Source organism: Lycium ferocissimum, chromosome 10 (genome assembly GCF_029784015.1).
Source record: "Lycium ferocissimum isolate CSIRO_LF1 chromosome 10, AGI_CSIRO_Lferr_CH_V1, whole genome shotgun sequence".
In the NCBI taxonomy this organism is placed as follows: domain Eukaryota; kingdom Viridiplantae; phylum Streptophyta; class Magnoliopsida; order Solanales; family Solanaceae; genus Lycium; species Lycium ferocissimum.
The window spans coordinates 22,222,198-22,249,877 of NC_081351.1; the positions used below are offsets into that span (position 1 = coordinate 22,222,198).

The 27,680-nt window shown below is 36.8% G+C and overlaps 3 protein-coding genes, 8 non-coding genes and 1 pseudogene across 13 annotated transcripts; 11 read left to right on the top strand and 1 right to left on the bottom strand.

The window, feature by feature from the left end:
• The first annotated feature begins 1,816 nt into the window (after positions 1–1,816).
• Positions 1,817–1,977, top strand: LOC132035592 (U1 spliceosomal RNA). Its single transcript, XR_009409328.1, has one exon. It is a non-coding gene; the product is annotated as a U1 spliceosomal RNA (small nuclear RNA).
• A 335-nt stretch (positions 1,978–2,312) lies between these two features.
• LOC132034715 (large ribosomal subunit protein eL8z-like) lies at positions 2,313–2,705 on the top strand. Its single transcript, XM_059425083.1, has one exon. The coding sequence runs from the start codon at positions 2,313–2,315 to the stop codon at positions 2,703–2,705; it is 393 nt and encodes a 130-aa protein (XP_059281066.1).
• Positions 2,706–4,117: 1,412 nt separating this feature from the next.
• On the top strand, positions 4,118–4,278 carry LOC132035597 (U1 spliceosomal RNA). The gene has a single exon (XR_009409332.1). It is a non-coding gene; the product is annotated as a U1 spliceosomal RNA (small nuclear RNA).
• Positions 4,279–5,262: 984 nt separating this feature from the next.
• On the top strand, positions 5,263–5,379 carry LOC132035614 (U5 spliceosomal RNA). Its single transcript, XR_009409344.1, has one exon. It is a non-coding gene; the product is annotated as a U5 spliceosomal RNA (small nuclear RNA).
• Positions 5,380–6,277: 898 nt separating this feature from the next.
• Positions 6,278–6,438, top strand: LOC132035599 (U1 spliceosomal RNA). Its single transcript, XR_009409334.1, has one exon. It is a non-coding gene; the product is annotated as a U1 spliceosomal RNA (small nuclear RNA).
• A 1,046-nt stretch (positions 6,439–7,484) lies between these two features.
• Positions 7,485–7,625, top strand: LOC132035601 (U1 spliceosomal RNA; annotated as a pseudogene).
• Positions 7,626–8,500: 875 nt separating this feature from the next.
• On the top strand, positions 8,501–8,617 carry LOC132035616 (U5 spliceosomal RNA). The gene has a single exon (XR_009409346.1). It is a non-coding gene; the product is annotated as a U5 spliceosomal RNA (small nuclear RNA).
• Positions 8,618–9,486: 869 nt separating this feature from the next.
• LOC132035591 (U1 spliceosomal RNA) lies at positions 9,487–9,646 on the top strand. The gene has a single exon (XR_009409327.1). It is a non-coding gene; the product is annotated as a U1 spliceosomal RNA (small nuclear RNA).
• A 2,546-nt stretch (positions 9,647–12,192) lies between these two features.
• Positions 12,193–12,304, top strand: LOC132035619 (U5 spliceosomal RNA). Its single transcript, XR_009409349.1, has one exon. It is a non-coding gene; the product is annotated as a U5 spliceosomal RNA (small nuclear RNA).
• A 269-nt stretch (positions 12,305–12,573) lies between these two features.
• On the top strand, positions 12,574–12,690 carry LOC132035613 (U5 spliceosomal RNA). Its single transcript, XR_009409343.1, has one exon. It is a non-coding gene; the product is annotated as a U5 spliceosomal RNA (small nuclear RNA).
• Positions 12,691–13,556: 866 nt separating this feature from the next.
• LOC132032830 (2-Cys peroxiredoxin BAS1, chloroplastic) lies at positions 13,557–20,638 on the bottom strand. Its single transcript, XM_059422585.1, has 7 exons — positions 20,320–20,638; positions 16,976–17,050; positions 16,369–16,450; positions 16,177–16,256; positions 15,067–15,192; positions 13,950–14,063; positions 13,557–13,829 (listed from the first exon to the last, which is right to left on the bottom strand). The coding sequence occupies exons 1-7, from the start codon at positions 20,527–20,529 to the stop codon at positions 13,713–13,715; spliced, it is 804 nt and encodes a 267-aa protein (XP_059278568.1). The 5' UTR covers positions 20,530–20,638; the 3' UTR covers positions 13,557–13,712.
• Positions 20,639–22,469: 1,831 nt separating this feature from the next.
• On the top strand, positions 22,470–26,490 carry LOC132032831 (transcription termination factor MTEF1, chloroplastic). 3 transcript variants are annotated; one of them, XM_059422586.1, is made up of 2 exons: positions 22,470–23,601; positions 26,203–26,490. In XM_059422586.1, the coding sequence occupies exons 1-2, from the start codon at positions 22,693–22,695 to the stop codon at positions 26,473–26,475; spliced, it is 1,182 nt and encodes a 393-aa protein (XP_059278569.1). In that variant the 5' UTR covers positions 22,470–22,692; the 3' UTR covers positions 26,476–26,490. The 3 variants fall into 3 exon arrangements, with proteins under 3 accessions (XP_059278569.1, XP_059278570.1, XP_059278571.1); XM_059422587.1 differs by lacking the exon at positions 26,203–26,490 and adding an exon at positions 23,823–24,209 and having other exon boundaries at positions 22,474–23,601; XM_059422588.1 differs by lacking the exon at positions 26,203–26,490 and adding an exon at positions 23,889–24,207 and having other exon boundaries at positions 22,475–23,601.
• The last annotated feature ends 1,190 nt before the right edge of the window (positions 26,491–27,680 follow it).

The window sequence follows — 27,680 nt, forward strand, 5'->3', positions numbered from 1 at the left end:
GATTTTTTTTTTTTAAATTTTCCCAAGTATGGTAAAGATGGGAAGAAACAATCTGAAAGAGAGAAAATGACCAATTCAAATTTCACCCTAGGTGCTCTAAACTTGGGATCACTACCTAAGTTTTGGATGACCTTATTGTTTGCCAAAAAAGGAAAGATGTTCCCTCTTTTAGCAATCCAAAGATGCTTTCACTCCTTCTCTCAATATATCTTTAGAAGTCTACAAGCAAACTTGGGGAAAAGCTCGGTGTATTTTGGAGGAACTCCCCCAGCTGTTCAAAACAGTATCCTATCTCTTCTTGGTTACTCTTGTGGTGACCTTCCTTTTAAATATCTAGGGGTGCCTTTATCCACCATAATTATAATTGAGAGATGGTCCAATGGCTACCTTTAATTGAGAAAATAAAATGAAAAAATCTCTTCTTGGGTTAAAGTGTTAAAAAAAAAAAATTGTCCTTAACAAAATGTAGGGTACAACTGTACAAGCGGTTATTTTTTTTTTTTTTTTTTTTATCCAAGCTTATTGGGCTCGGTCTATTTATCATTCCAAGCAAGGTTCTTAAAGCTATTGAGTCATATTGTCGAAGTTATGTTTGGTCGGGAACAAACGTCATCACTAAAAAAGCTCTTGTGTCGTGGGAGAGGGTGTTCTAACAGAAATATACAATCGTCACCGTGGCCTCAACTTGATCAATCTCATAGGTTACAACTGTGGAACAAGGGTTGCCTATAGCCAAAACTTGTTGGGACTGGAGCACAAACAAGATAGGCTCTCTCTTAAATGGATCCGATAGATCCATGCTTATTAATCTAAGGGCAACAATTCCATGAGGTTTTATTTGCTTTACACAATCAATAGCCCGGCTATCATGACGAGGAAAGTTTTGGAAGCAAGAACCATAACTGAGCACATCCAACATAGTCCGAATCTTGGTAAGTCACTTATCAAGACCATTTATCTACAATAATTGGGTCTGGTGAAGAGACCTCCATGGAAGAGCTTATGTTCAACAACTCGGTGATACTAAAGCCATATTCACTTGTGGTTGCAACTACAAGATAGACATGCTTACTAACTCACGAGCCACGCAGTAACTATTCTTTCCCTTTTACTAAAGAATACCGTTGGGGTATTGATGTGAATGTGGAGGGGTGTGTTCTTTGCCCCAAATCAAGTCTCAACATGACACAAGAGATCATTTGTTTGATATTATAATATATTGACTAATCCACGCCATATGGAAATAATGAAATTGACTACTATGGTCTCAAAATCAATATCTTGCCGATGATATATTATGGGAGGAGCATGCCAAACAAGTTGTCAGATTGTGCGAGAAGGGAAAGGTAAATAACGGTCAAGATTGCTCCTTTTTCTTGTGTTATTGATCTATCTTCAAGTTCGTGTTATTGGTGTGGCTAGAAAGAAACCAGAGGATCTTTGAACAAAAAAGCAAGAATTGGGAGTCAGTTGCTGCGGAAATTGCCTTTATGTGTAGTGTAAGAGCTAGTCAAAGAACTGCATTTATAATTCAACAATTTTTCTTTACATAGTAGCAGTTACTAATTAGGGTCGGTTGGAGTTGTTAGTATGAGAAAATAGCGAGTGAGTATCAACTTGCTATAGTTTTGTAAATCTTTACTGGTGATTAATACAAAAGTTAGTTACCAAAAAAAAAAAAAGATCTGTTTGTTGTCTATCTGGTTAGCTGTAAATGGAAAAAAAATATCAAGGGCAAACTGTCCCTCATCGGCTGACACAAAGGAAAACAAGGATCTGAATGGATATAAAAGAATGGGAAGGAGCAACAAGAAACATACTTACCTGGACGGGGTCAATGGGTGATCAACAAGACCCATGGCCTAGGTTGGTGACCTCCATTGCACTTTGGAGGGGTGCCCGCCTAAGGTCGGCCCAAGTGGTCGAGCCTACGTCATAATTTGTGGCAGCGGGGGCCTGCGTTCGCGCAGCCCCTACCCATTTCTTAAACAAAGATTTCTTGTCTTTGGTTATTTGTAAGGCTGAATTCTAGATTCGTTGTTAAAGCATGTTTTATTGGTATATGTGGATTGTAGAATGATATATTGTACTCGTATAATAATTAAGATTCTGTTTTTGCCTCACAATTACTCTTCCTTCCAATTTTTATGCTATGTTTTAACTGAAAATTCATTCAAATAAACTGTTTATTTTGACCATGGAAACAAGTACTGAATTGAGCCACAACATAATTGTATCATTCACTATTGACAAAGCAGTTTGGTATCAGTGAGGCTCTTCCACCCAAGAGGGATCTCACAAGGAACGTGTGCATGCCTCGGGGGGTTCAACTCCAAAGGAAGAAGAAGATCCTCAAGCAGCGATTGAAGGTCCCTCCTGCTCTCAACCAGTTCTCCAAAACCCTTGACAAGAACCTCGCTACTAACCTATTCAAGATGCTTCTGAAGTACAGGCCTGAGGACACAGCTGCAAAGGAGCGTCTTGTGAAAGGGGCTCAAGCTGAAGCTGAAGGAAAAACTCCTGAAACACAGAAACCCATCATCGTGAAGTATGGGCTTAAGCATATAGCTTACCTTATTGAGCAGAACAAAGCTCAGTTAGTAGTGATTGCTCATGATGTCGACCCAATAGAGTTGGTCGTCTGGCTTTCTGCACTAGTGCACAAGAAAACTGCTTCAGCTGTGTTTGACTACAGTGAAGAATGAAGATAAGATGGAGTTCAGCAGAATTTTGGAGGCAATTAAGGCTAACTTCAATGACAAGTATGAGTAGAGCAGAAAGAAGTGGGGTGGTGGTATGTATCATGGGTTCCAAGTCACAGGCCAGAACCAAAGCCAAAGAGAGGGTTCTCGCCAAGGAAGCTGCCCAGAGATTGAACTAAGAGCTTGCTGTGATACACGCACGCTGCAATTGGATTAGAGAGTTGCTCTGCTGTGATACACGCACGCTGCAATTGACAGTTTTAGGGATATTAGTTTGATAAGTTTCTTTATGTTTGCCTTCTTTTACAGAGTTTTGCTCTGTGGAAAAGTTGTTTATCTGAAGTTTTTGTTAGATATTTTGTTGAGTTGGTTATTGCTGGTGTCTTGATGCAGTTTTTGGTGGATTTTTGGTCTAGTTTTGCCTGCTGTTTTGCAAGTTTTATACCCCAGACAAATGAAGGAAACTTCTGCAAAATACCAACTTTACAAGTATGACTGCTTCATAAATGAAGGAAACCTGTGCAAAATATCAAGAATAATTTTATAGATATCAAAACGAGTGATGCAACTTCATAGATACAAAAATCAGTGCAAAAGTGCACTTAACTGTGCAATAACATCATCTTAATGGACACAACATATTAAACACAAAAATCAGTGCAATCTTGACAATTAAGTTTAGAGGAGTAAGAGGACCCTCACATAGTTCGGGGGGTGGGGGGTAATAAGACCTTCGCATAGTTTACGGGAGTAAATAATACGGGAAAAATTAAGTTCAAGGGGTAATAGGACCCTCACATAGTTTAAGTGTGTAACTGGCAATTTCGCTCAGTTTTTTTTTTTTTTTTTTTTGGGGGTGGGGGGTGGGGGTGTTTCTTATGCCTTATCCCTTATTGCATTTGTAACAGGTTAGGCCTTACATGTGAATATTGGTAGTTAGCTCATAGCAGCTTCACGATTCAGTTACCTGCAAAAAGAAATCCTTATTTTTACCCTAGCAAAAATAAAATAAAATTAAGGGTGTTACTCAATAATAACTGAGTTAGCATTCAAATATTTTATATATTTAGTGGATTGCGTTCCCGTGAACCCGCACGTAGTACTCTGGACCAGCCCCTGAGAACTATGGCTTTTCGAGTCACAAAGTAGCACCAGTTTCTCTTCTTTTGTATTGCTCCAGGTATAATTAGTTTACCCTTGTGTATATGTGCAGAGTTTACATAACATTGTTGTAGCTATGACATTGATGTATAGCTTAAAAGATTTGTTTGTTGTCTATATGGAGTGCTATAGATGTAGGGAAAAAAGCAAAATCAAGCAGAAATTGGATTTAGTAAATTGTCCCACATCAGTTGACACAATGGAAAATAAGGATTTGGATGGATATTAAAGAACACGGAGGAGCTCCAAGAAACATACTTACCTGGACGGGGTCAATGGGCGATCAATAAGACCTATGGCCTAGGTTGGTGACCTCCATTGCACTTTGGAGGGGTGCCCGCCTAAGGTCGGCCCAAGTGGTCGAGCCTACGTCATAATTTGTGGTAGCGGGGGCCTGCGTTCGCGCGGCCCCTACCCAACTCTTAAACCAAATTTTCTTGTTTTTGGTTATTTTATATACTTGGTGTTGAAGTCTGGATTTGTTGTTAGACTTGGGATTCAATTTAACAGTACCTTGTTTGGATTTAACTTTCATGTTTATTTGACCATGAAAACTAGTACTAAATTGAACGAACATTATAATTATCATTCACCAGGCTTTGGCTCCACCACAGTTTCAACATTTTGTGTTGTTCAATGGCCACTCCATCAAATGGCAGCCATATGAAGGCAATGGCGGTTCCCGGACTTAAAGTTTGTAGTTCTAACAGTAATTTCAAGTTAATATACAATAATAAATATGTTCACAGTAAAAAAAATTATAGATATTTAGTAGATTTTTTAATACATATATGGGAAAAAGCTACTGAATCATGTAGATTTTTTAATACATACATGGTCTGGGAAAAAGCTATTAAATCATGTGAATTCATAGGTTACACTATAGAATGGGGAGGTTAGATAGACTTCACAGGAAAAAGTAAAGCTTATTTAATCCGGTTGAAGACTAGAAGGTTATCCTAAAAACTTAAACTTTGTCGTGCATTTTCTCTCTTTTTTTTTTTTTTTTTTTTTTTTTTTTTTTTGTTTTGCTTTCTACACATAAGGCTCAATCAATAGATATCAAATCTTAGCTCGATGTATAAGGGCTCCTTACACTACTCATTGTTCTCGATGCCATTATAAGGCCAACTTAAAGTAACCATAAAAGATGCACTTTAGATAACAGGGAACTGCTATGTTTTTCTATCTGGATTTGAATTCATCTTATTAAGATGCTCAGTCCCAAAACATGTTGATTTTCGATTATATAGATATTAAAGGACTGGTGAAGAAGCAAAAAAGAAGAAGAGAGCAATATTTTGAAGGGGTGAGGTGAGTACCACATTGATTAACAACAGTAAATACAAACTTTGTCACAATATAAAAAGGAAGCACAGATGAGCTGAAAAATTCACGCAGCCACGCAGTGAGCACAAAGCGAACTATTCTTTCGCCTTTTACTAAAGAATACCGTGTGCGCGTTGCAATTAGTGGCATACGCCAATTTTTGGAGGGGTTCTCGTTTTTGAGTACCCCCAACAATTATAGTTTCAACATTTCTTTCATGTGTCTTATAGAGTTATATAATAATGTTCATTTGGATTCTGATACTATTATATACTGATGCTTCTTCGTTAGGGCAAAGTAAACTTACCCTATTGCGGAATGACGGAGAGGAACAAAATAGGCTGAATATAATGAAAATGACATTTTTCATTGTACTCTGAAAGTAGATACATTACAAGATGATATATTATGGAAAAACTATGAGTAACAGCCATCCAAACAAGTTGTCAAGAGTTGTTTCCATGACAATAATATCAACTACTAACCTATTGTTAAAGATTGATCCTTTTTGTTGTCTTAATTATGAATAAGTTGCATTCAAGTGTGTCGCCTAGTGATTATTGACGTGGTTTGAGAACCATGAGATGTCAAGTTCAAATTTCAACGGAGATAAAAAATACTAAGTGATTTTTTTCTATCTGTCCATGCCTTGGTAGACAATATTAACTGGTACCTCTGTTGGTGAGAAGTAGCAGCATACCCCGTAGAACTAGTCGAAGTGCACACAACTGGTTCGAGCACCGAGGTTATAAGGAAAAAAAAAAATGAAAAGGAAAATATCACATTGCCTAGTAGTAGCGCACATCATAAGCACAACAAATTTTGCAGTAATCATACATTTTTGTTAATCATCAGGTTCTACACAACAGCCTTCCCAGTACAACAAGACACATGACTGTCACTAAAATTGGATTAGATGATTTCCTCCTCCTAGAATTCAGGAGTATGATAAAGATCAGTTTGTTGTCTATCTGGTTAGCTATAAATGGAAAAAATATCAAGGGCAAAATGTCCCTCATCTGCTGACACAAAGGAAAACAAGGATCTGACTGGATATAAAAGAATGGGAAGGAGCAAGAAGAAACATACTTACCTGGATGGGGTCAATGGGTGATCAAGAAGACCCATGGCCTCGGTTGGTGACCTCCATTGCACTTTGGAGGGGTGCCAGCCTAAGGTCTGCCCAAGTGGTTGAGCCTACGTCATAATTTGTGGCAGCGGGGGCCTGTGTTCGCGCAGCCCCTACCCAATTCTAAAACAAAAATTTCTTGTTTTTGGTTACTTGCAAATCTGAATTGTAGATTCGTTGTTAAATTTAAACATGTTTTATTGGTTTATGCGGATTGAAGTGTGATATATTGTACTAGTATAATTATTAAGATTTTGTATTTGTCTCACAATTACTTTTCCTTCCAATTTTTGTGTCATGTTTTAAGTGTAGATTCATTCAAATAAACTGTTTATTTTGACCATGGAAACCAGTACTGAATTGAACCACAACATAATTGTATCATTCACTATTTACATTGACAAAAAGTGACAACTTTCACAAACCTGGCTATGGGTCGTCACGGTTTCAACATTTTTAAGTTGTTCAATGGCCACTCCATTACATGGCAGCAATATGAAGGCTGAGATGGATCTAGAATCTAAAGATTACAGGTTCCAACATATACTACATAACTGAGTTCATAGCAAAATATTTATAGATATTTAGTAGATTTTTTAATACATATACATTGGGATGTACAGAGTTATTAAGTTCACGTGAACCCATAGGTTACATTGTAGACCTGCCTCTGTACGAACAGTGTTACTCAATAATAATTTTTTTTTCTAGCAAAAATAAAATTAAAAACTACAACAGTGTTACTCAATAATAACTGGGTTAGCATTCAAATATTTCTAGATATTTAGTGGATTGCGTTGCTGTGAACCCGCACCTAGTACTCTGAACCCGCACCTAGTACTCTGCATCCGCCGTTGAGAACTATGGCTTTTCAAGTCACAAAGGAGCTCCTGTTTCTCTTCTTTTGTATTGCTCCAGGTATAATTATTTTACCCTTGTTGAGCACGTGTATATGTGCAGAGTTTACATAACATTGTTGTAGCTATGACATTGATGTATAGCTGAAAAGATTTGTTTGTTGCCTATATGGAGTGCTATAAATGAAGGGAAAAAAAGCAAAATCAAACAGAAATTGGATTTAGTAAATTGTGCCACATCAGTTGACACAATGGAAAATAAGGATTTGGATGGATATTAAAGAACACGGAGGAGCTCCAAGAAACATACTTACCTGGACGGGGTCAATGGGCGATCAATAAGACTTGGCCTAGGTTGGTGACCTCCATTGCACTTTGGAGGGGTGCTGCCTAAGGTCGGCCCAAGTGGTCGATCGTCATAATTTGTGGTAGCGGGGGCTACTCTTAAACCAAATTTTCTTGTTTTTGGTTATTTTATATACTTGGTGTTGAAGTGGATTTGTTGTTAGACTTGGGATTCAATTTAACGATACCTTGTTTGGAGAAAACCGGTACTAAATTGAACGAACATTATAATTATCATTCACCAGGCTTTGGCTCCACCACAGTTTCAACATTTTGTGTTGTTCAATGGCCACTCCATCATGGCAGCCATATGAAGGCAATGGCGGTTCCCAGATTTAAAGTTTGTATTCTAACGGTTAATATACAATAATAACTATGTTTAAAAAAAAATTATAGATATTTAGTAGATTTTTTAATACATATATGATACGGGAAAAAATTTCTCATGTGAATTCATAGGTTACACTATAGAATGGGGAGATTAGATAAGACTTCACAAGAAAAAGTAAAGCTTATTTAATCTTGGTTGAAGACTAGAAGGTTATCCTAAAAACTTAACCTTTGTCGTACATTTTATCTCATTTTTTATTTTTTTTTTATTTTTTTTCGCTTTCGACACATAAGGCTCAATCAATAGATATCAAATCTTAGCTCGATGCATAAGGCTCCTCACACAACTCATTGTACTCGATGCCATTATAAGGCCAACTTAAAGTAACCACAAAAAGATGCAATTTAAATGACGGGGAACTGCTATGTTTTTCTATCTGCATTTGAATTCATCTTATTAAGATGCTCAGTCCCAAAACGTGTTGATTTTCGATTATATAGATATTAAAGGACTAGTGAAGAAGCAAAAAAGAAGAAGAGAGCAATACTTTGAAGGGGTGAGGTGAGTACCACATCGATTAACAACAGTAAATACAAACTTTGTCACAATATAAAAAGGAAGCACAGATAAACTGAAATATTAACGCAGCCGCGCAGTGAGCACAGAGCGAACTATTCTTTCGCCTTTTACTAAAGAATACCGTGTGCGCGCTGCAATTAGTGGCATACGCCTATTTTTGGAGGGGTTCTCTTCCTTGAGTACCCCCAACAATTCTAGTTTCAACTTTTTTTTTCATGTGTCTTATTGAGTTAAAAATAATGTTCGTTTAGATTCTGATGTTATAATATATTGATGCATCTTTGTTAGGTCGAAGTAAAATTACCCTATTGCGGAATGAAAATGACATTTTTCATTGTACTCTAAGTAAATACATTACAAGATGACATATTATGGAAAAATTATGAGTAACAGCCATCCAAACAAGTTGTCAAGAGTTGTTTCCATGATGATAATATCAACTACTAACCTATTGTTAAAGATTGATCCTTTTTGCTGTCTTAATTATGAATAAGTTGCATTCAAGTGTGTCGCCCAGTGATAATTGACGTGGTTTGAGAACCATGAGATGTCAAGTTCAAATTTCAACAGGGACAAAAATACTTAAGTGATTTCTTCCTACATCTCCTCCAATTGCAAAATGAATATTAACTGGTATAAAAGAAGTAAGCAGGATACCTCGTAAAACTAATCGAAATGCACAGAAACTGGTCCGAGCACCGCTGTTATAAGAAAAAAAAAATGAAAAGGAAAATATCACATTGCCTAGTAGGAGCGCACATCATAAGCACAACAAGTTTTGCAGTAATCATACATTTTTGCTAACCATCAGGTTCTACACAACAGTCAACACCCTTCCCAGTACAACTAGACACATGACTTTGTCACTAAAATTGGATTACATGATTTCCTTCTACTAAAATTCATCAGGAGTATGGTAAAGATCTGTTTGTTGTCTATTTGGTTAGCTATAACTGGAAAAGATATCAAGGGCAGAATGTCCCTCATCAGCTGACGCAAAGGAAAACAAGGATCTGAATGGATATAAAATAATGGGAAGGAGCAACAAGAAACATACTTACCTGGACGGGGTCAATGGGTGATCAACAAGACCCATGGCCTAGGTTGGTGACCTCCATTGCACTTTGGAGGGGTGCCCGCCTAAGGTCGGCCCAAGTGGTCGAGCCTACGTCATAATTTGTGGCAGAGGGGGCCTGCGTTCGCGCAGCCCCTATCCAATTCTAAAACAAAAATTTCTTGTTTTTGGGTACTTGGAAATCTGAAATCTTGATTCGTCGTTAAACTTAAAACATGTTTTATTGGGTTATGTGGATTGAAGAATGATATATTGTGCTAGTTGTATAATTATTAAGATTTTGTTTTTGCCTCACAATTACTTCTCCTTCCAATTTTTATGTTATAACTGAAAATTCATTCAAATAAACTGTTTATTTTGACCATGGAAACCAGTACTGAATTGAACCAACATAATTATATCATTCACTGTTTACATGGACAGAAAGTGACAACTTTCACAAATCTGTCTATGGCTCATCACTGTTTCAACATTTTAAGTTGTTCAATGGCCACTGCCATTAAATGGCAGCAATATGAAGGCTGAGATGGATCCAGAATCTAACGATTACAGGTTCCAACATATACAATATAAGTGAGTTCGTAGCAAAATATTTATATATATTTAGTAGATTTTTTAATACATATAACATGGTATGTACAGAAGTTATTAGGTTCGCATGAACCCATAGGTTACACTATAGACATGCCTCTATACGAAGGGTTGCCTTGAAAGCTCTGGCAGCACAATACGGTTGTTTTACCAATGTTTCTCAATCAAAATTTCTCTCTTAATGGGGAGGTTAGATAGACTGCACAAGAAAAAGTAAAACTAGAAGGTTATTCCAAGAACCTAACCTTCGTCATACATTTATCTGCTTTCCATGCGAAAATTGGTACACCATGATCTCTGTGTTTGTTTTATTGGATTTTTTTCTTCAGCTACTCTACTAGAATTTCAGCCCTCGCAGCAATTGAAGCAGTTGTCGCTTGAAAGTAAAGGCTTATCTAGCAATATATGCATCAATTGACCAGCTCACTACTGACTTGTACTGTCGTCAAGCCTGTCAAGAGTGTGTTGAAATCAAAGTACTACTCACAAGATTACAACGTATTTCCAACATATCTTAATCTCAGCTTGCCTTTTTCCCATAAGAAAAACATACACAAATGTAATATCACGCACCCTTGTCATAAAACATCTTTGATCCAAGGTAAACATTTCAAATGTAACTTGCCTACTATGTTTGATCTAACCGTTTAAAAATGCCACCGGATACATGTCGGATCCTCTAAAATTACTATATTTTTGGAGGATCCGACACAGGTGGTAGCATTTTTAGAGACTCCGAACAACATAGCTTGCAGAGAAATGCCTTCACATCCTTGCTATGGACCAAAGTAAGTGGCTACATAAAATAGAGCAGGACAAAAACATTCGTTTTCTGAGACTTTCATTACCATTATCAATGCCTGGTCATTGTCTCTTCACCAATTCTCTTTTTCCGTCTCTGTCTCAATGAATGACAATGACCAGGAATTGATAATTGGTAACATAAGTAAATATAAATACTCTACTGTACATCAAGCAAGAAAGTATAGCTCCCTATTTTGATAATAAAGCTCTTCTTTCATTTCCAAAGTTAATTTAGTCTCTTCACTCATGCGGATAATAAGATCGATGAACATTTACACAAAAGGTGAATCCATGCCTTTCACAAGTTTGAGGCACATCCGTGAAGTGGATATAGGAAGTGGCAGCATCTAAAATCTTTTGACAATTAGTAGCTATTTGCTGTGACATGAATTTCTTTACGGGGACACTCACAAGTGAAAAGATCAATCTTGGATGTATTGGTCGATTCAACATCTCCTCGAGTGCCCCTGTCCATATCGGGTACTCTATGACATGTGCACGTTGGAGAGTACAAGCAACATCGATCATAAGGCCAACTTAAAGTAACCATAAAAGATGCAATCTAAAGAACCGGCAACTGTTTCAGAATCAGGTCCTCCATTATAAACCGAACCTGCATTCATCGGAACCTCTCTTCTCCAGAAAATTACGATGCATATATTATGTTAAAATTATATTTTATTTATATATAATAGATGCTGAATCTCTTTGGCTTCTTCGTGTGTTTTTTTTTTTTTTTCTTTCTATTTTGTATTCTATTTGAAAAACTATTTCGATTTTCACTCATATAGATATTATTGGATTGGTGAAGAAGCAGAAAAGAAGAAGAGAGCAATATTTTAAAGGAGTGAAACGAGTACCGTCGATATATACAATATAAAAAGGAAGCGCAGATGAGCTGAAAAATTCACGCAGCCACGCAGTGAGCACAAAGCGAACTATTCTTTCGCCTTTTACTAAAGTGTGTGTGTGTGTGTTTATTTTTGGAGGGGTTCTCTTCCTTTTGAGTACCCCAACAATTCTAGTTTCAACGTTTTATACTTTTATGTATGTCTCTTAGTAGTAATGTTTACGGGAGGTTCAATTACAGAATGTCTACTGCTGGGATGCCAGGCGGAACAAAATGGCAGATAAAGTATTTGCTAAATTAAAGTAGGACGAAAAAGCTGAAGAGAAACAGAGAGCAATATTTTATAGGAGTGAGGTAGGTGAAGTACCACATCGATAAATAATGAGTAAACAAACTTGTCGCAATATAAAAATGAGGCACAAATGAGCTGAGAAACTCACGCAGCGCAGTGAGCACAAAGCGAACTATTCTTTCGCCTTTTACTAAAGAATACCGTGTGCTGCAATTAGTGGCATACGCCTATTTTTGGAGGGTTCTCTTCCTTAGAGTACCCCAACAATTCTAGTTTCAACGTTTTATACTTTTATGTATGTCTCTTAGTAGTAATGTTTACAATTACAGAATGTCTACTGCTGGGATGCCAGGCGGAACAAAATGGCAGATAAAGTATTTGCTAAATTAAAGTAGGACGAAAAAGCTGAAGAGAAACAGAGAGCAATATTTTATAGGAGTGAGGTAGGTGAAGTACCACATCGATAAATAATGAGTAAACAAACTTGTCGCAATATAAAAATGAACAAATGAGCTGAGAAATTCACGCAGCCACGCAGTGAGCACAAAGCGAACTATTCTTTCGCCTTTTACTAAAGAATACCGTGTGTGCGCTGCAATTAGTGGCATACGCCAATTTTTGGAGGGGTTCTCTTCTTTGAGTACCCCCAACAATTCTAGTTTCAACCTTTATATGTTTACGTCTTTATAGTAGTGTTCTTCAGGTTCTGTGTATTATACAGTAAGAAAATTCTTATTTGCGGGGATGTAAAATTGCCGCATGTTTTCTGCAGGGATAAAAGATGGAACAAAATGACATGGGGAAATTGATATGAAGTTAGTTGAGGCTGTTGTTTGTGTTTTGATGCTTATACTCCATTTTCTTACAATAAGATCCGTTTTCCATCGTATATTCAGTTAAGTTGTTCTGAAGTTATAACCTATGTATTTTTAAGTTAATGACTATCTTGCTTTGAGTTAACAATTTTGTTGGAACGTAGATGATGTAATATAGTGTAATTGTGACATCGACCTTTTGAAAATTTGAGCACCGCTGTCGTTTGTACCTTAAAAAAAAAACTAGATAGGGCAATAGTGGTTGTTATCAATCTTCTTTGTACATAGATAGCATATGAAACCAGTTTGTTCTCGCATCTCGACTAATTTATGTTTGTCTTGCCCATAAGAACAAGTTGCTAACATTTTTTTGTCCATCAAGGCTGAAACAAATAGACCACGCCAACTGATGTAGCTGAGATTTAGTATGTCCAAGTTATTTGTTTCATATCTCAACCACTATACCATCTACTTGTAGACATAGTGCTAGTCATCAGTTATACAGAATTGCCTCTTCTTCCTTTCATTTATGGCTAGATTACTCTTAATGATCATTAAGCATTAAACCTTGCTGCACAGTGAAGGATTTCCATACACACTATTACATACACAATCATAAAACGCTGGAGGGGGAACTATCACATGAATTGTTCTCCCTCTAGAATCTTGGCATGAAATGATGTCATTATCGAGTTATATCTAAGTTCAGATAATGTTGAAGCCTCGGGCATATAAAAGGGCATATATTATTCGGAAAAATGCTCAGAACTCAAACCAGCAGGTCAAGTAAAAAAGTGTTACAGAAGCTCTACAACCTCACTTAACAACAAATGAACATAGATATTGCGGCCCTTATATGGATGCAAAGTATTCTTTGCTTCCCTTAGGATCTGGCTTCATTGACTTGTCACCAGGCTTCCACCCAGCTGGGCATACTTCATCTGGGTTCTCCTGGACATATTGCAATGCCTGTCGCAAAAGACCAAAAAAATTATAGTGACAAAGATACAGGACTTGCTTTAATATTACACAATATAAGCAACAGATTGTCTAGTGATGGTATGATGTGGGGCCCAGATATGTTATTACCTGAAGTGTTCTCAATGTTTCATCGACACTCCGACCAATTCCAAGATTATTAATGGTGGAGTGTTGAATAACTCCTTCCTTGTCAATGATAAAAAGTCCTCTCAATGCAATACCCTGAAACAACATCAGAATTAAGGCTTTGCTTTCACGCTCATCACAAGGTGCAACATCAAACATGTTTTTGATATAGAGCAAAACCACAAGTTGTTTTGCACAAAGCTTCTTCAACAAGAGGCAAACTACACAAGTCATGAGAATGTTTACAGAAAGACTCTGCAAAACTCCACAGAAGCAGATTTCCCTTCTTCTTCGAAATAAACAATAAATATGGGCTGACAGCCATGAAATTCAAGGTTATCAGGTTGAACAAAAGACAAGGTGATAGCAAGGAAAAAGAATTAGCTTTGGTTAAGGGAAATGGAGAAAAGTGCACACAAATCCAATCTATAAAGCGCTTATAGCAATAGTCTGTATTCTTGTCCTAAACCCTAACGTTTGCTAGGTGACTTTTAATCAGAAAAACTAACTCTATCTCGTAACTAGTTGTTCGTATGCATAAAGAATCTAAGGTGTTATAGCAGAGACATTCATTAAAGGTTTGTTATTTTTGTTCTTACAGTTAATTAGGTAACGTGTTCGAGATTCATATGTTCAGTGTATGGATAAGTGTGAGACTTAAGTCTCTTAGAGAACCTTAATTCGCCTTAAAAGGCAAATTATTTACCACTATTGGAATAAAATGGGCCGTACAGAGCAGAATGGATATAAAAGATTCATATAGCCAACTTTAACTAATTTGGAATTAAAGCCTAGTTGATATACATCTAGCAAAAAGTTATCAGTTGCAGTTAAGTAAAAAAAAAAAAAAAAATAGTACAATCTGAAATTCTACAATTTGATTTAATAGTTCAAAAACTGCTTCCATGATGGATTGCTTATATCGTAACCACAGCCCCCCATCACTGCATCACTGCATCCAAGGCACTCTCCCCAAACTTAAAATCTTTTACATGTATATCTAGCAGTTCAAAAACCATGACAAAACTATGCAAAACCAATATCAAGGAACAATTCCAAAATATACCCTGTAGGAAACAAAAATAGGCAATAATCATACCTGATCCGGTATCAGGACATTGTAAGATTTTGAAATCGACTTTGTCACATCTGAAATTAATGGATAGTTCAGATCACCGAGTCCACCAGACTTCCTATCAGTTTGGACCCAGGCAAGGTGGGAGAACTACAAGAATACATGAGAATTATAATGTTAGGTAAAAATTATGCTAATGTAACCCGTGACAAAAATCATTACTGGAATATTTGCTATTGACTTGCCTTATACTGAGATGATTTTTCAAGCATACATGATATCTTGATCTACAAGTAAATCCTATTAGTCTTGCTAATTAAACTACTTTATCTATACTTATTCTTCTTGTTTTTTTAACAACCGAGAGGAGCAAGCTCTCGATGGTTCAAATCTCGGTGGATGACGGGTAACACCCCCCCCCCCCCCCCCCAACCCAAAAAAACACACACACACCCTCCTACCCTTCTCCACTTAAATACCAGGCTTTTGTTAGCATCAACATTCGAACTCGTGACTTTCGCCTAATCCACCCCTCTTGCTACAGCAAACCCCAGGGCACCTATAGTTATTCTTCTTCCAGATTGCTTATGTCTTGTCAATGGTGTAGCATATATAGCTATACCAAGATCATAATCACATCTCAAGATCTCTCAATTTTTTTCAACTTCATCTCTTCCACGCATGTATTCACTTTCTTATTTGAGATAATATCCATTTCCAACTAAAAGTTCCTTTGTAATGTGTCCAGTTGACATTTCACTTGTCATCTTCTAGTTCAATATCTAGTATTCACATCTAACTTTATTCAACTGCTTCTCCAACTATTTATGTGTACCTTCGATAATTTCTAAAGCTAGTTCCTATGCCACTTCTTCATCTAAGAGCACATCGCACAAAGTTCAAAACCAGTCCAAAGGGCTTTTTATTAATAAGTGAAAGGGGCTGTAGAAGAGCAACAGCACAATGCAGCAAGGCACAGACCATTTAGGTACGCTTGCCTATCTGAAAGGTATTATGTTGAAAGTGGCACTTACACTACTATATCACATTGGTGTGCAAGCATATCAAATGAACAAAACAACCAAGTACCAACCAACACTTTAGAGGAAAATTTTGAAGGAAAGAAAGACATACCACACTGTCTACGGAGACACCCAATATTTCTGTGTTCACCTTCTGAAATTCTTCATAACGATCACTGAAAGCAGTGATCTCTATAGTAGAAGGGAATAGATTATATCAAAACAATGCATTCAGAAACCACCATAATCAGTTAAACTTTATTACAAGTGAAACTAGCAGCTGAAGGATTTTAGACAAGCTGACCTGTTGGGCAAACAAAAGTGAAGTCGAGTGGGTAGAAAAAGAGAATCACGTACTTCTTCCCAATGTACTCAGAAAGTTTAACCTGCAGAGAAAACACTCTTCAATTATAAATAGCCAAGAAAGCACCCCAAAATAACCGGATGTGAAAGGAATCACTTGCAATTATTAACAGGGGAAGGAAGTAAAAGAGTAGTTCTAGGACAAAATTGTTGAAAAGACTGATGTAACCTAACATGAATGAAGAAAACATTGTATATTGATTCAGCAGCGCTCAGTTCTTTCCATGTCCCAATTTCTTCACTAAGTTTTATTCAAAAAGGTTAGCCTGAGTAACGGCCTTCATGAAGTTATCTTTACTCGTTTGTCAACCAAAAGAATAAGGTACTTTTCAATAACAGAAGATTCTCCTGCAGCAAGCCACTGAAATGGAGCATATTTTTTTTTTTTTTATTTTTTTTTTTTTATGAAAGAAGTGACATATCCTCATAATCAATGAAAAGGAGAAAGCTCTTAGTTTGATAAGCAGAAAAGCGAGACATACACAAACACACAGAGGATCTCAGACGACCAATTAATACTGCCATTTCATTGAACACCAATAACGTACCTTGATGAATTCTTGATCGAAAACAGCCTCAGCCTCAAAATCTGGTGCTTTATTCCCAACTAGTGGTAGTTCACTCTGTCGGGAGAAGTAACAAGAAATAACATTACAGAGATGAAACACTATTCAGAAACAAGGAGAAAACGCCTCTTATATAAAGTAGAGCAAAAGGCAAATTGTTCGGAGAGTAGGAATTCAACAATCTAAAATTGGAAATAGGAGTGTATGTTTATTTCACTTGGTCCTCTGATATAATTTATCTATTTTTTTATTATAAAATAGACACACATGAGGATTTTAAGATCTATCTGGAAACATCAATAATTTATCGGGAAAAAAATATATATAATTTATCGAATTGTGTTGAATCTCAGTTTCTAACATCTTTCATGTAGAAAGATATGACTAGGATTTGTTTTCTTCTACCTTATAATGACTTAACTAATGATAATATGATATAACTCTCAATCCTTTTCAAAAATGGAGTATGCAGCTAGGATGAAACTAATTCACGCCATACATAAAATATGATTCTTCTGTGAGTCTGTGTCATGCTTTTCGAAAACTTAGAAGTCATCTAGATCCTTTTGTAACTGATATCAATAAGCATTTTGTCATGGTACGGGTCTCTTGGACGGCATTGTCCCTGTAATCTGGATCCAAGTCTAGTAAATCTTCAAGTCCCACGAGATCTGACAGTCGACCGTGGTGGTTCGAGACTGATGCAAGTATCTCAGTCTGTCAACTGGCTTTTGCTTAATAGAATTTTTTTAATTACTCCGTCTTATTTGTTCAACTGAACAAAAGATCACAGAAACCATTTTCTCTATTCTCCTTGAACTATGTATCTAATAGACAAGAATATCTTTTGCTCATGCTCATGTTTATTAGCTACAACAGCACTGACATATATAGTAACAAATTTATCCACCTAGAGAACTAAAATGCATAGCTTCTCAGCTAGAGTAATTAACTGAAGGGAAACTTAATAATTCAGATTTTTCAAATATATGATAGTCTCATACAAAGGTTGATTCAATATTTTAAATCGGTGAATCATGAATATTATTGCATCACTAAACGAAACCAGACCGACTTCCAACACTCAATTCCACAATACAGTTAAAGATTAATAAATTTGTTTGGTAACCGAAAAATCTGAAGGCAGTGGCACACAGTTATTAACATGCCCCTCTACCCTTCTCCACTTAAATACAAGCATTTCGTATGTGGCAAGATTAGAACCCGTGACATGCACCTAAACCACACATCACAAGCTGCTCTCTTGCCACTAAACTACAAGCTGCAACTATGCTACAAGTCTTTCCTCTTGCCGTTGGGTGAGGCAGATCCAGAATTTTAGCTTTATGGGTTCAAACAAGTGACAGAGCCACCTTATGCTAAGGGGTATCAATCGCCGGAAGACTTAGTTTTATGTATAAATACTATACTCCCCTTATTTTTTAGGTGTGTCCACATTTTTATATTTTTTTGAGTAAAAGGTAACTTTGTATTCACACAAAAAACTCATCATATCGTGATGAGGTATAATCTTACATCCCTTGGTAGGCTGAAACTACCCTGAAACAGCAAAAAAAAAAAAAAAACTAGAGCTTACAGATGTCCTATTAAATCAACTAAGGATTCTACTTACCCACCATATCCTGTTTACACCAAAAATAAAGTAAACTAAGACACTTCATCTTGATCTTTTGAGTGCTGCTGCCATTATCATGAAAACATCTTGCATTCCTTTCTTTCCATAGTGTCCACCAGATGCATGCTGGTACATTCTCCCACCAGTTCTCCTTAGATCTTCTTTTTCCAATCCCTTTCCAGCTGTTCAAAAGTTCAAAAGTGGTCTTTGGCATGACCCAACTCACTCCAAGTAAACATAAGAACATGCTCCACAGATTTACAGCTGTTTTGCAATGTAGGAACAGTTGATCTCTGTTTCTTGTCTACACATAAAACACCTTGAGCAAATCTGAGTACCTCTTCTCTGTAAATATCCACATTTTTATATTTTGACACCCCTTGGTAGTATTCCTGGTTCCTCCACTGGTTCAAACCTTTAGGGGTCATTTGGTATGATGGATAAGGAAAAATAGTCCTGGGATTAAAATTTAGTACCACCTTATTCCTTGTCAATCCCAGGATAAAACAATGAAAATGACAAAACTAGCCCTCAGGTCCCTCAAACCTTTTTTCTACTAAATAAAGTGGAGGGTACTTTTGTAAACAAACAACTTTTTATTATAAATTATGCAATACAAGTTACTTTTGATACAACAAACCAAATAATCAATATGAAATAATACCAGGATAACTAATCCCAACATAACTAATCCCATCATAACTTGTCTTCAGACCAAATTATCCCACCAACCAAACGAGTCATTTGATTGGTGGGATAAGATGCAAAATTATCTTATCCCGCGTTTGGTTATGAGTATTAAGTAGTCCCGGGGTTATTTTATCCCATCATTTGTACTAAAATAATTAGATTATTATCCCATATAGAAGGTGGGATAAAATAATCCTATAGTATATCCTTGTTTATCCCATCCCGGATACGGAAGGATACCTAAGTATGCATTTAACAGTTTTGGCCCTTTAACTTTGTCAAAAGTTAACAAGTTTAGTGTCTAGCAAAATATTTACCGAACTCTATTTGTTAGATTGATAGAACTATGAAAAATTAGCGAGAATTCACATTTAGAGTACACACTACTAAAAAAGAACTCAGGCAAAACTACAACAACAACAACATACCCAGTATAATCCCACCAAGTGGGGTCTAGGGAAGGTGGAGTGTACGCAGACCTTACCCCTACCTTTTACGATTAAAAGGTAGGGAGGCTGTTTCCGATAGACACCCAGCTCAACGAGAGATAAAAAAGCATCAGTAATAGTACACATTAATAATAAGCAGTAATAGCACAGGATAATAGGACGACGTGGTCAAAAAGAACAAGAAATCCAAAGCAATATAGCAAGGCATGGCAAACTAACTATCAAATACAAGGGCCTACAAGAGTAATACTACGACTACCAGTATGCAAGGATAAGTAAGACAACGCTCAATTACTAACCAACCCTTTACCCTAATTCGTATCCTCCATAATTTCTTTATCTAAGGTCATGTCCTCGGTAAATCGAACCTGCGTCATGTCCTGTCCAATCACCTCCCCCAAATACTTCTACCTCTCCTAAAACCATCCATAGCCAACCTAACTCAGGCAAAACTAATAGAAATTAAAAAAAAAAAAAAAAAACAAACAATTATACAAAAGTCTCAAAACAAAATCATTTTTCTACATAAAAGAGGGGAAAATGTAGCTTACAGAGGCTCGAACGACAAAGGAGCGGGATTTATTGGAGCGAGAAGAAGAAATGGAACGTGTGACACGTGTAACTAAAGGGTTACAGTTACGGAGTCCATTGAAAGATGAACAAGGAAGAATAGTTGACTGAGAAAATGAAGGCAATTTGACTGAAGAAGCACTAGTAGGGTTTGAAGAAAGCAGAGCAGTACAAGTAGCACTGCAAGCCATTGAAAATGGGAAGTATAACTTGTGTTGAGATAAAGTTTGATGGATAAATGGATAGATAGATAGAGATAAATAGAAGTTTGTGGAGAGATGGTTGGTAGAGGATAATAGTTGTAGTAGATTCACTAGACTGAGTTGGTATGGGGTGGGTGGAGTGAAGGGTGTGGGGAAGATTTTGGGCAAAAATATTACTTATTTGTAAATATTCAAAAACATTATGTCCTTGTCCACACGAGCCGCAACTTATTTTTTTTATTATATAGGATCTTTTGATAAACTTCACATTGCAATATTGATAATATCGGTTTTTGGCTAAGGTAACACTTATTATGTTTATTTGTAGAAAAATATTATGTACAAATCACCTAATTTTTATAATTGAGATTTCGTCATTCTCAACCGATCACTAGGTCATACTCTTGAGTCTAAGTATTTCATGCTTGTTTCACATTATGTTGCTAATAGAAATAGCTACGCCAATCTTCCCTGTGTTTTTCTCACTCGATATTTGATACTTATTTTGCGCTCGATTAATTAGAATGTGTGCTAAAATGCTCCCATCAAACATGATTCTAATTTCATTACCCAAATTTGAAATCCGTAATTAAGAATAGAAGGGTATTTACCATAACTTTTAGAGATAATTATGTCTTACATACCTGAAGTTTAGTTATATGAAACTTCAAGACTTTGTCAAGATTACAATAGTTTCACTTTGCCCTCTCTCTCCGTCACAACTTCTGTGGGTACACTTGATTTTTTTCCTATTCGGTAAAAGTTAAACAGAGGTTTGTAAAATTCAACTACGAAAAAAAATGAAGGCAGTAGAAAGGCAAATATCAAATTTTAATTTTTTTTTTTATCGGTTATCCTTTCACTTTGCCCAATGCCTTCTCATTCCCGCACAAAAAATGCCCTTTTTTTGGGGGAAATCTACGTTGTGTGGCTAACTAGTAGTAGTAGGTGATTATATTTAGTAGCTATAGTTTGCATTAATTATTTCCCATAGCTAAAAGTTGTATCTTAATGACACTCATTAGCTATTAAGGTAAAATAATTGAACACACGTGTGTATCCCCAACTAATACATAACTATCTCTTCTTCCTCTCTCTAACATGTGCTCTCTCTCTCTCTCTCCCCTAACGTTTGGTTCTGTCTTCCTCTCCATCTTCTTCGGCGCGAATTGCCCGTCGTCAAATCTAACCCTAAAAAAAAAAAAAAGAAATTTTTCGCGTCAATGGCAGTCGGTTTGCCTTCAAAAATTCTCCCGAGAGTTCTAACGCCATCGTCACACCGACCGAGGTCGATAAGGGCTAGATTACAAAAAATACTCGCCCATGCAAAAAATACATTGTATTGTTGTATACATACGGTGTATTTTGTTTTTTTTCTGTATTTCGAAGGAGATCTTTTTGTATCCCCACTTAGTCAAAAATTTAAATTTATTTCTTGTATAAGGTAGAGTATTATTTCTTGCATCTCAGATCTGAGTGTATTCGTTTTTTTTCTAGTGTAAATTACAATGTTTCTTTATGTATTTTTCGCCAGTATTTTGAAGGAAATTTTTTTGTATACAAATGAATACATTGAATTTTGAATACAACTGAATAATCCTGTATTGTTTTGCAATTATTTTTTTAGCAAAGTTGAATAAAAAAAGTTAAAATGAATACCTCCAATTGAAATCATCAATTGAATACAACGAAATGCCCCCTTCACATGCCTACAAAATGTAATTAGCAAAAGTGTGGATACCTTAAAAAAAAAAAAAAAAAAAAAAAACCAATTTTTTTTTTTTGCTCTTTTTTTTTCCCCCCCAATATTAAGCCCAGCAGATCCAACACAATTGGGCCTATCAAATAAATCCAAGCCCATTGGGTCAAATATACATTATCCGATTGATTTCTTTCTTCTTCCTGAACCCTCTATGGATATTCAAGATAACACAAAAATCAAACAAATTCCACCTCACTCACATCCCCTTATCCCTTTCCCTCTTCCACCACACCACTGATCCAATACAAATTATACAATACAATCAAAACACACAAATAATCCACTTTCAAGAACACCAAACAACTACAACATATCCACTTTCAAGAAACACCAAACAGCAACAACATATCCATTTTTCAAGAAAACATCATGTGAGAAACAAAATCACCATGCAAGAAACACTCCACCTCTCTTCTTCTCCATCATGTCCCCTTCCTAAACCCTCCATTTCAAGAACACCCAAATCCTTCAAACCTCCCACCACCATTTCCTTCCCACCCCACCCCAAACCACCCACCCCCATCACCACCCTCCTCACTACCCCTACCCCACCACCCCCACTTCAAGAAAAGCTCCTTTTTTTAGACTCTCTTGGTATAGACTCATTACATTGCCTTACTTCACATCCACTTATAATATCATCCTCTTTATCTGATCTCAAATCAAGAATTGAATTCCTTCACTCAATCAATCTAAACACCCTTGATGTTAAAAGAGTTGTACACATTTGCCCTGAAGTTTTAACAACTCCACTTTCCACCACAATGTTACCAGCTGTAACTTTTTTGCTCAGGGAAGCAAATGTTACAGGAGATAAACTACCTGGAATACTACGTCGAAAGCCCCGGTTACTTACTAAATGTGTAGAAAAGAATTTAAGACCAACACTTTACTTTTTACAAAGTACTATTGGTATTGAGGATGTTTCAAAATGTGCTAGTTTATTGTCTTGTGATGTGGAGATTAAGTTTATACCACGTTTGGATTACTTTTCAAGAATTGGGTTTTCGTTTAGAGATGCGAAAGTGATGTTTCGGAGGTTTCCTTCGTTGTTTTGTTATAGTGTTAAGGAGAATTTGGAGCCGAAATTCGATTACTTTGTTGTGGAAATGGGAAGGGAGTTGAAGGAATTGATTGACTTTCCGCAGTATTTCTCGTTTAGTTTAGAGAATAGGATAAAGCCGAGGCATAAGACGTGTGTTGAGAAAGGCGTTTGCTTGTCGTTGCCCGTGATGTTGAAGTCCCATGAATCGAGGTTTCGTGATAGGTTGGAGGTGTGTTGTAGCTCTTCTATGCCGGTGAGACAATCTCCCTTTTGGTTTGATCATAATGTAACATAGATTGAACTTAAAGATATTGCCCCATTTTGTTTATAAAAGTATATTGTTGATGATCATTTTATTGGTTACCTATTTCCTTGTGGTATAAATTCTTGTTAATTTGATGTTTCAAAATGTGCAAGTTTATTATCTTGTTCTGTGGAACTTAAGTTTATAACACGTTTGGATTACTTTTCAAGAATTGGGTTTTCGTTTAGAGACTTGAAAGTGATGTTTAGGAGATTCCCATTGTTGTTTTGTTATAGTGTTGAGGAGAATTTGGAGCCGAAATTTGACTACTTTGTTGAGGAAATGGGGAGAGAGTTGAAGGAATTGATTGATTTTCTGCAGTATTTCTCGTTTAGTTTAGAGAATAGGATAAAGCCGAGGCATAAGATGTGTGTTGAGAAAGGTGTTTGCTTGTCGTTGCCCATGATGTTGAAGTCCCATGAATCGAGGTTTCGTGATAGGTTGGAGGTTTGTTGTAGCTCTTCAATGCTGGTGAGACAATCTCCCTTTTGGTTTGATCATAATGTAACATAGATTGAACTTGAAGATATTGCCCCATTTTGTTTTTTTGTTTATACAAATATATTGTTGATGATCATTTTATTGGTTACCTATTTCCTGGTGGTATAGAATCTTGTTAATGTTGTGCTAGTCTAGTTTGTATATGTTTAAGCTTAAGTTGTGTGACGTGGTCAATGAGGATTCATTGCTGATCCTAACTTGCTTGGTATTGATGCATAGTTTTTATTTGCTAGTAGTTTATACATTCAAGTTGCATTAACTATTGTGTTTCGGTAGAATACGTGGTAAGTGTTGATCGATAAGGTCCTACTAGTACTAGGTGTCGAACCCAGGTCGATGGATCCGAAGTAGATTGCTAACCAATAAACCAAGGTAATTGACTATGTGATAAGTAAAGAGACGGAGAATTTTTGTTAGAATATTTTATTTACCAATGAGCAGTTTTTTTTTTTTCCGGATGACAAGGGAACCCGCAGCCGCTACCCTTCGGGTGTGCGTAGGGTAAACCCCGCTCCTGTGCAATAGCCCGCAAACCATATAAAAGAGATAACCCGCTCTAGGCAAGCCCCGTGCGACGAGCTCGACCCAGAAGGTAAATCCCCTGCTGTCATAGGCATACCAATGAGCAGTTAGAAAGCAGAAAACAACAAACTTGGACAAATAGCCCCAATTTTGCACTCACACCATGACAAACTAAGTCCCTACATGAAATTTTAAAAAAAAGTACTACCAAATCAGGGATGCATGTTAAGTTCTTCAGGTCTCCTAGTTAGCCTAGGGAACAAAGATCCTCGAATATGAACATCCTGGATGACTTGCTTGGTAATCCCCTCAGCATTCCTCTCTTTGCCTTAAAACAATCTCAAGTTCCACTCTTGCCATATATAGTTCACACTTCCTGCTAATGTCATTCTGAAAACTTGTGCAGCACTGTTCTTGCCTTTCCTCTGTACCTGAGCCCAAACAACTTCCCCTTGCCAATTCATGCATTGCCTTAATATCCCTTGCGATGATAGCATCTTAGACCATACAGCAGCAGCATAAGAGCATTCAAAAAATAGATCTTCAACCAGCCCCATTGAGCTAGTCTAGCTTTAGTAAGAAACCTCCTAGTCAAAGCCAAATACAGAACAAATTTCCACTTTGGAGCTCTATTGTTAGACCTTACCAGCCTCCTCCAATCCACCTTAGGTAACTCACCCCTCATCTTCTGGTATACAACCTTGATTGAATATGATTCCATGTTTAGCACGTCTTTCTCTTGAAAACCAGCTTCTAAAAAAATACTTCTGTGCCTTCAATATCCCTTGAACTATCCATGATGCTTGTTTAGGCTGAGCACCCCATTCATTACAGTGTTTCCCATAATAAGTATGAAACCTGCCCGCACATTTTATCCTTTTTCTTGCATGAGTTCCAAGGGAGCTTACATATGGCAGCCTTTTCCCAAGTATAGATATCTAATATTCAAACCCCCAAGCAACATAGTTTATCCCAGGCAATCAGAGTTTTCCTGGAGACTTCAGCACTTCCAGTCCATAAGAATCTCTTGGAGACAGACTCTATAACTTGAATGATCTTCTTAGGTAATGTAAATATCTGTGACCAAAGATTTGAACAGCAAACAACGCATTCTTAATGAGCTGACTGCTGAGTCCTGCCTACGTATGATAAAAACTCAATAGTCCAGCTTTTTATCCTTCCCAATAATTTATGAATAAGTGGTTTGCATTGTACAATAGATATCCTTTTGTTAGAGTAAATTTGTTTGGTAAAAGATGTTTATTAAGAAAAAGCCAGTTTTCTTGATTTTTCTACAGCCGTATGGCTGATGGTGTTCCAGTTTGATTAAATTTGCTTTTTGTTGTGTTTCGCTTTGCTAATATGCAGTAGCATGTTTATTGCACTATATGTTTGTTGCTGCTGCCTACGTCTCAAATGCTATGCCAATAAGGATGTTAAGACGCAATAACAACACCCCCCCCCCCCCCCCAAAACACAAAAAAACAAACAAAAACCCACAACCACAATTTGCCCTCTTTTTACTAGGATGAAGTGGATTTCATGCCTGGTTCTACATTGGGACTTCTAAGCAGTTTGAAAAGTGTGGGAAAAAGAAATAGTGATGAAGATTGGTGGCAGGTCATCCCTGCTTGTATATGGTGGGTAGTCTGGATAGAAAGGAATTCAAGACATTTTGAGGATACTAGCAGTTCCATTCAGAAAATCAGGATGGATTGTCTTAGTTTGTGCTTTTTTTGGTGTAAGCAGAATTTGTGGGGGGATATAGGAGAATTGGTAGATTTAATAGGCAGTGTATAAGTATTAGCTTTTGAATAGGGGCACTGACTTTTTGCTGTAATTATGATTCTGTAAAGTTCTTAACATAACTTTTTTAGGTGTTAAGTTATGGTTAATACAAGGGAAAAGGGCCAGATTTACCCCGTACTTTGGGGAAAGGTTCATATTTACCCCTAGCAACTTTAAGTTACTACCCATACCCCCCCACCGTTAAGTATAGTATACTCCCTTGCCCCTACCCCTAACGGCTCCCCAACGGTGGCTTGCCACGTCATTTAATGAAGCCACCTGGGCAGCCAGTCAGCAGCATGCCACATGGATACTGCCCGCCCCACACTAAATCACAGCCCTAAATATACCAAATACACTACACGATCAGATGCACTTCTTCTCCATTCACCACTGCCCCATTGTTGGCTTCTCCCACCAAAAAACCACTTGCTTTAATTTTCCCAAACCCTTCACGTTCCTGTCTTACTTGGTTCATAAATGTCTGACGGGAGTTGTTCATCTCACATAAAAGGCAACATAAAATGTCATTGTAGCATTATTACTTTGATGAATGGATTAGTTATAGATTAGAGGTAGTCAACAATTTGAATGGTAGTTGGGAGTGATTAGTTGGTAATTGAATGGTGGTCAACACCTTGAATGGATTTTGGGAGTGACTAGTTAGGGGTCACTAAATGCATAAGACATTATAAATAGGCAGACTCATTCTATTTGTTTCACTCATAACTCATATAGGCATATTCATTCTACCTCTTTCACCCACACTCATATAGTCATATTCATTCTAGGCAACCTTCATTCTATCTCTAATATGAGCCTTCTGTCTAATATGCTCGCATACTTTGAGAAAAAGTTGAAGAGATCATATGTTGAAAATGATGATTTCGTAAGTCTTAATTTCATCATCTAATTTATCTTTTATTTTCAATTGTTTTTTAAGTTTTAGTAATAACATGTATTTTTGCAGATCCTTCCTAGTTTCATCTTGGAATTTCTTCCAAACTCTGACAAAGAAGCTGTTGTTCTTTATGACCATCATGCGTACTATATGAAATACAAAATTGGTGCATATACGCGCCTTTGTTAAGGCTGGAAATACTTTATCGATGCTAACGGATTGAGGAAAGGAAATGTGTTGTGTTTTAAGGTCCGTGAAGTTGAGAACCGCATAGTCTTCTTTGTTAATATAAAGCCGGAGATCATAGTGATAGATT

What these genes read in the sequence shown, in the direction of transcription:
- LOC132034715 (XM_059425083.1), top strand. Translation starts at nt 2,313, where the DNA reads ATGCCTCGGGGGGTTCAACTCCAAAGGAAGAAGAAGATCCTCAAGCAG.
- LOC132032830 (XM_059422585.1), bottom strand. Translation starts at nt 20,529, where the DNA reads ATGGCTTGCAGTGCTACTTGTACTGCTCTGCTTTCTTCAAACCCTACT. An exon ending in CCTTTGTCGTTCGAGCCTCT is followed by an intron (nt 17,051 to 20,319) that starts GTAAGCTACATT and finishes TTCTCCCGACAG; the next exon opens with AGTGAACTACCACTAGTTGG. An exon ending in CACTTTTGTTTGCCCAACAG is followed by an intron (nt 16,257 to 16,368) that starts GTCAGCTTGTCT and finishes CTTCTACTATAG; the next exon opens with AGATCACTGCTTTCAGTGAT.
- LOC132032831 (XM_059422586.1), top strand. Translation starts at nt 22,693, where the DNA reads ATGCAAGAAACACTCCACCTCTCTTCTTCTCCATCATGTCCCCTTCCT. An exon ending in GTTGTAGCTCTTCTATGCCG is followed by an intron (nt 23,602 to 26,202) that starts GTGAGACAATCT and finishes TCTTTTTACTAG; the next exon opens with GATGAAGTGGATTTCATGCC.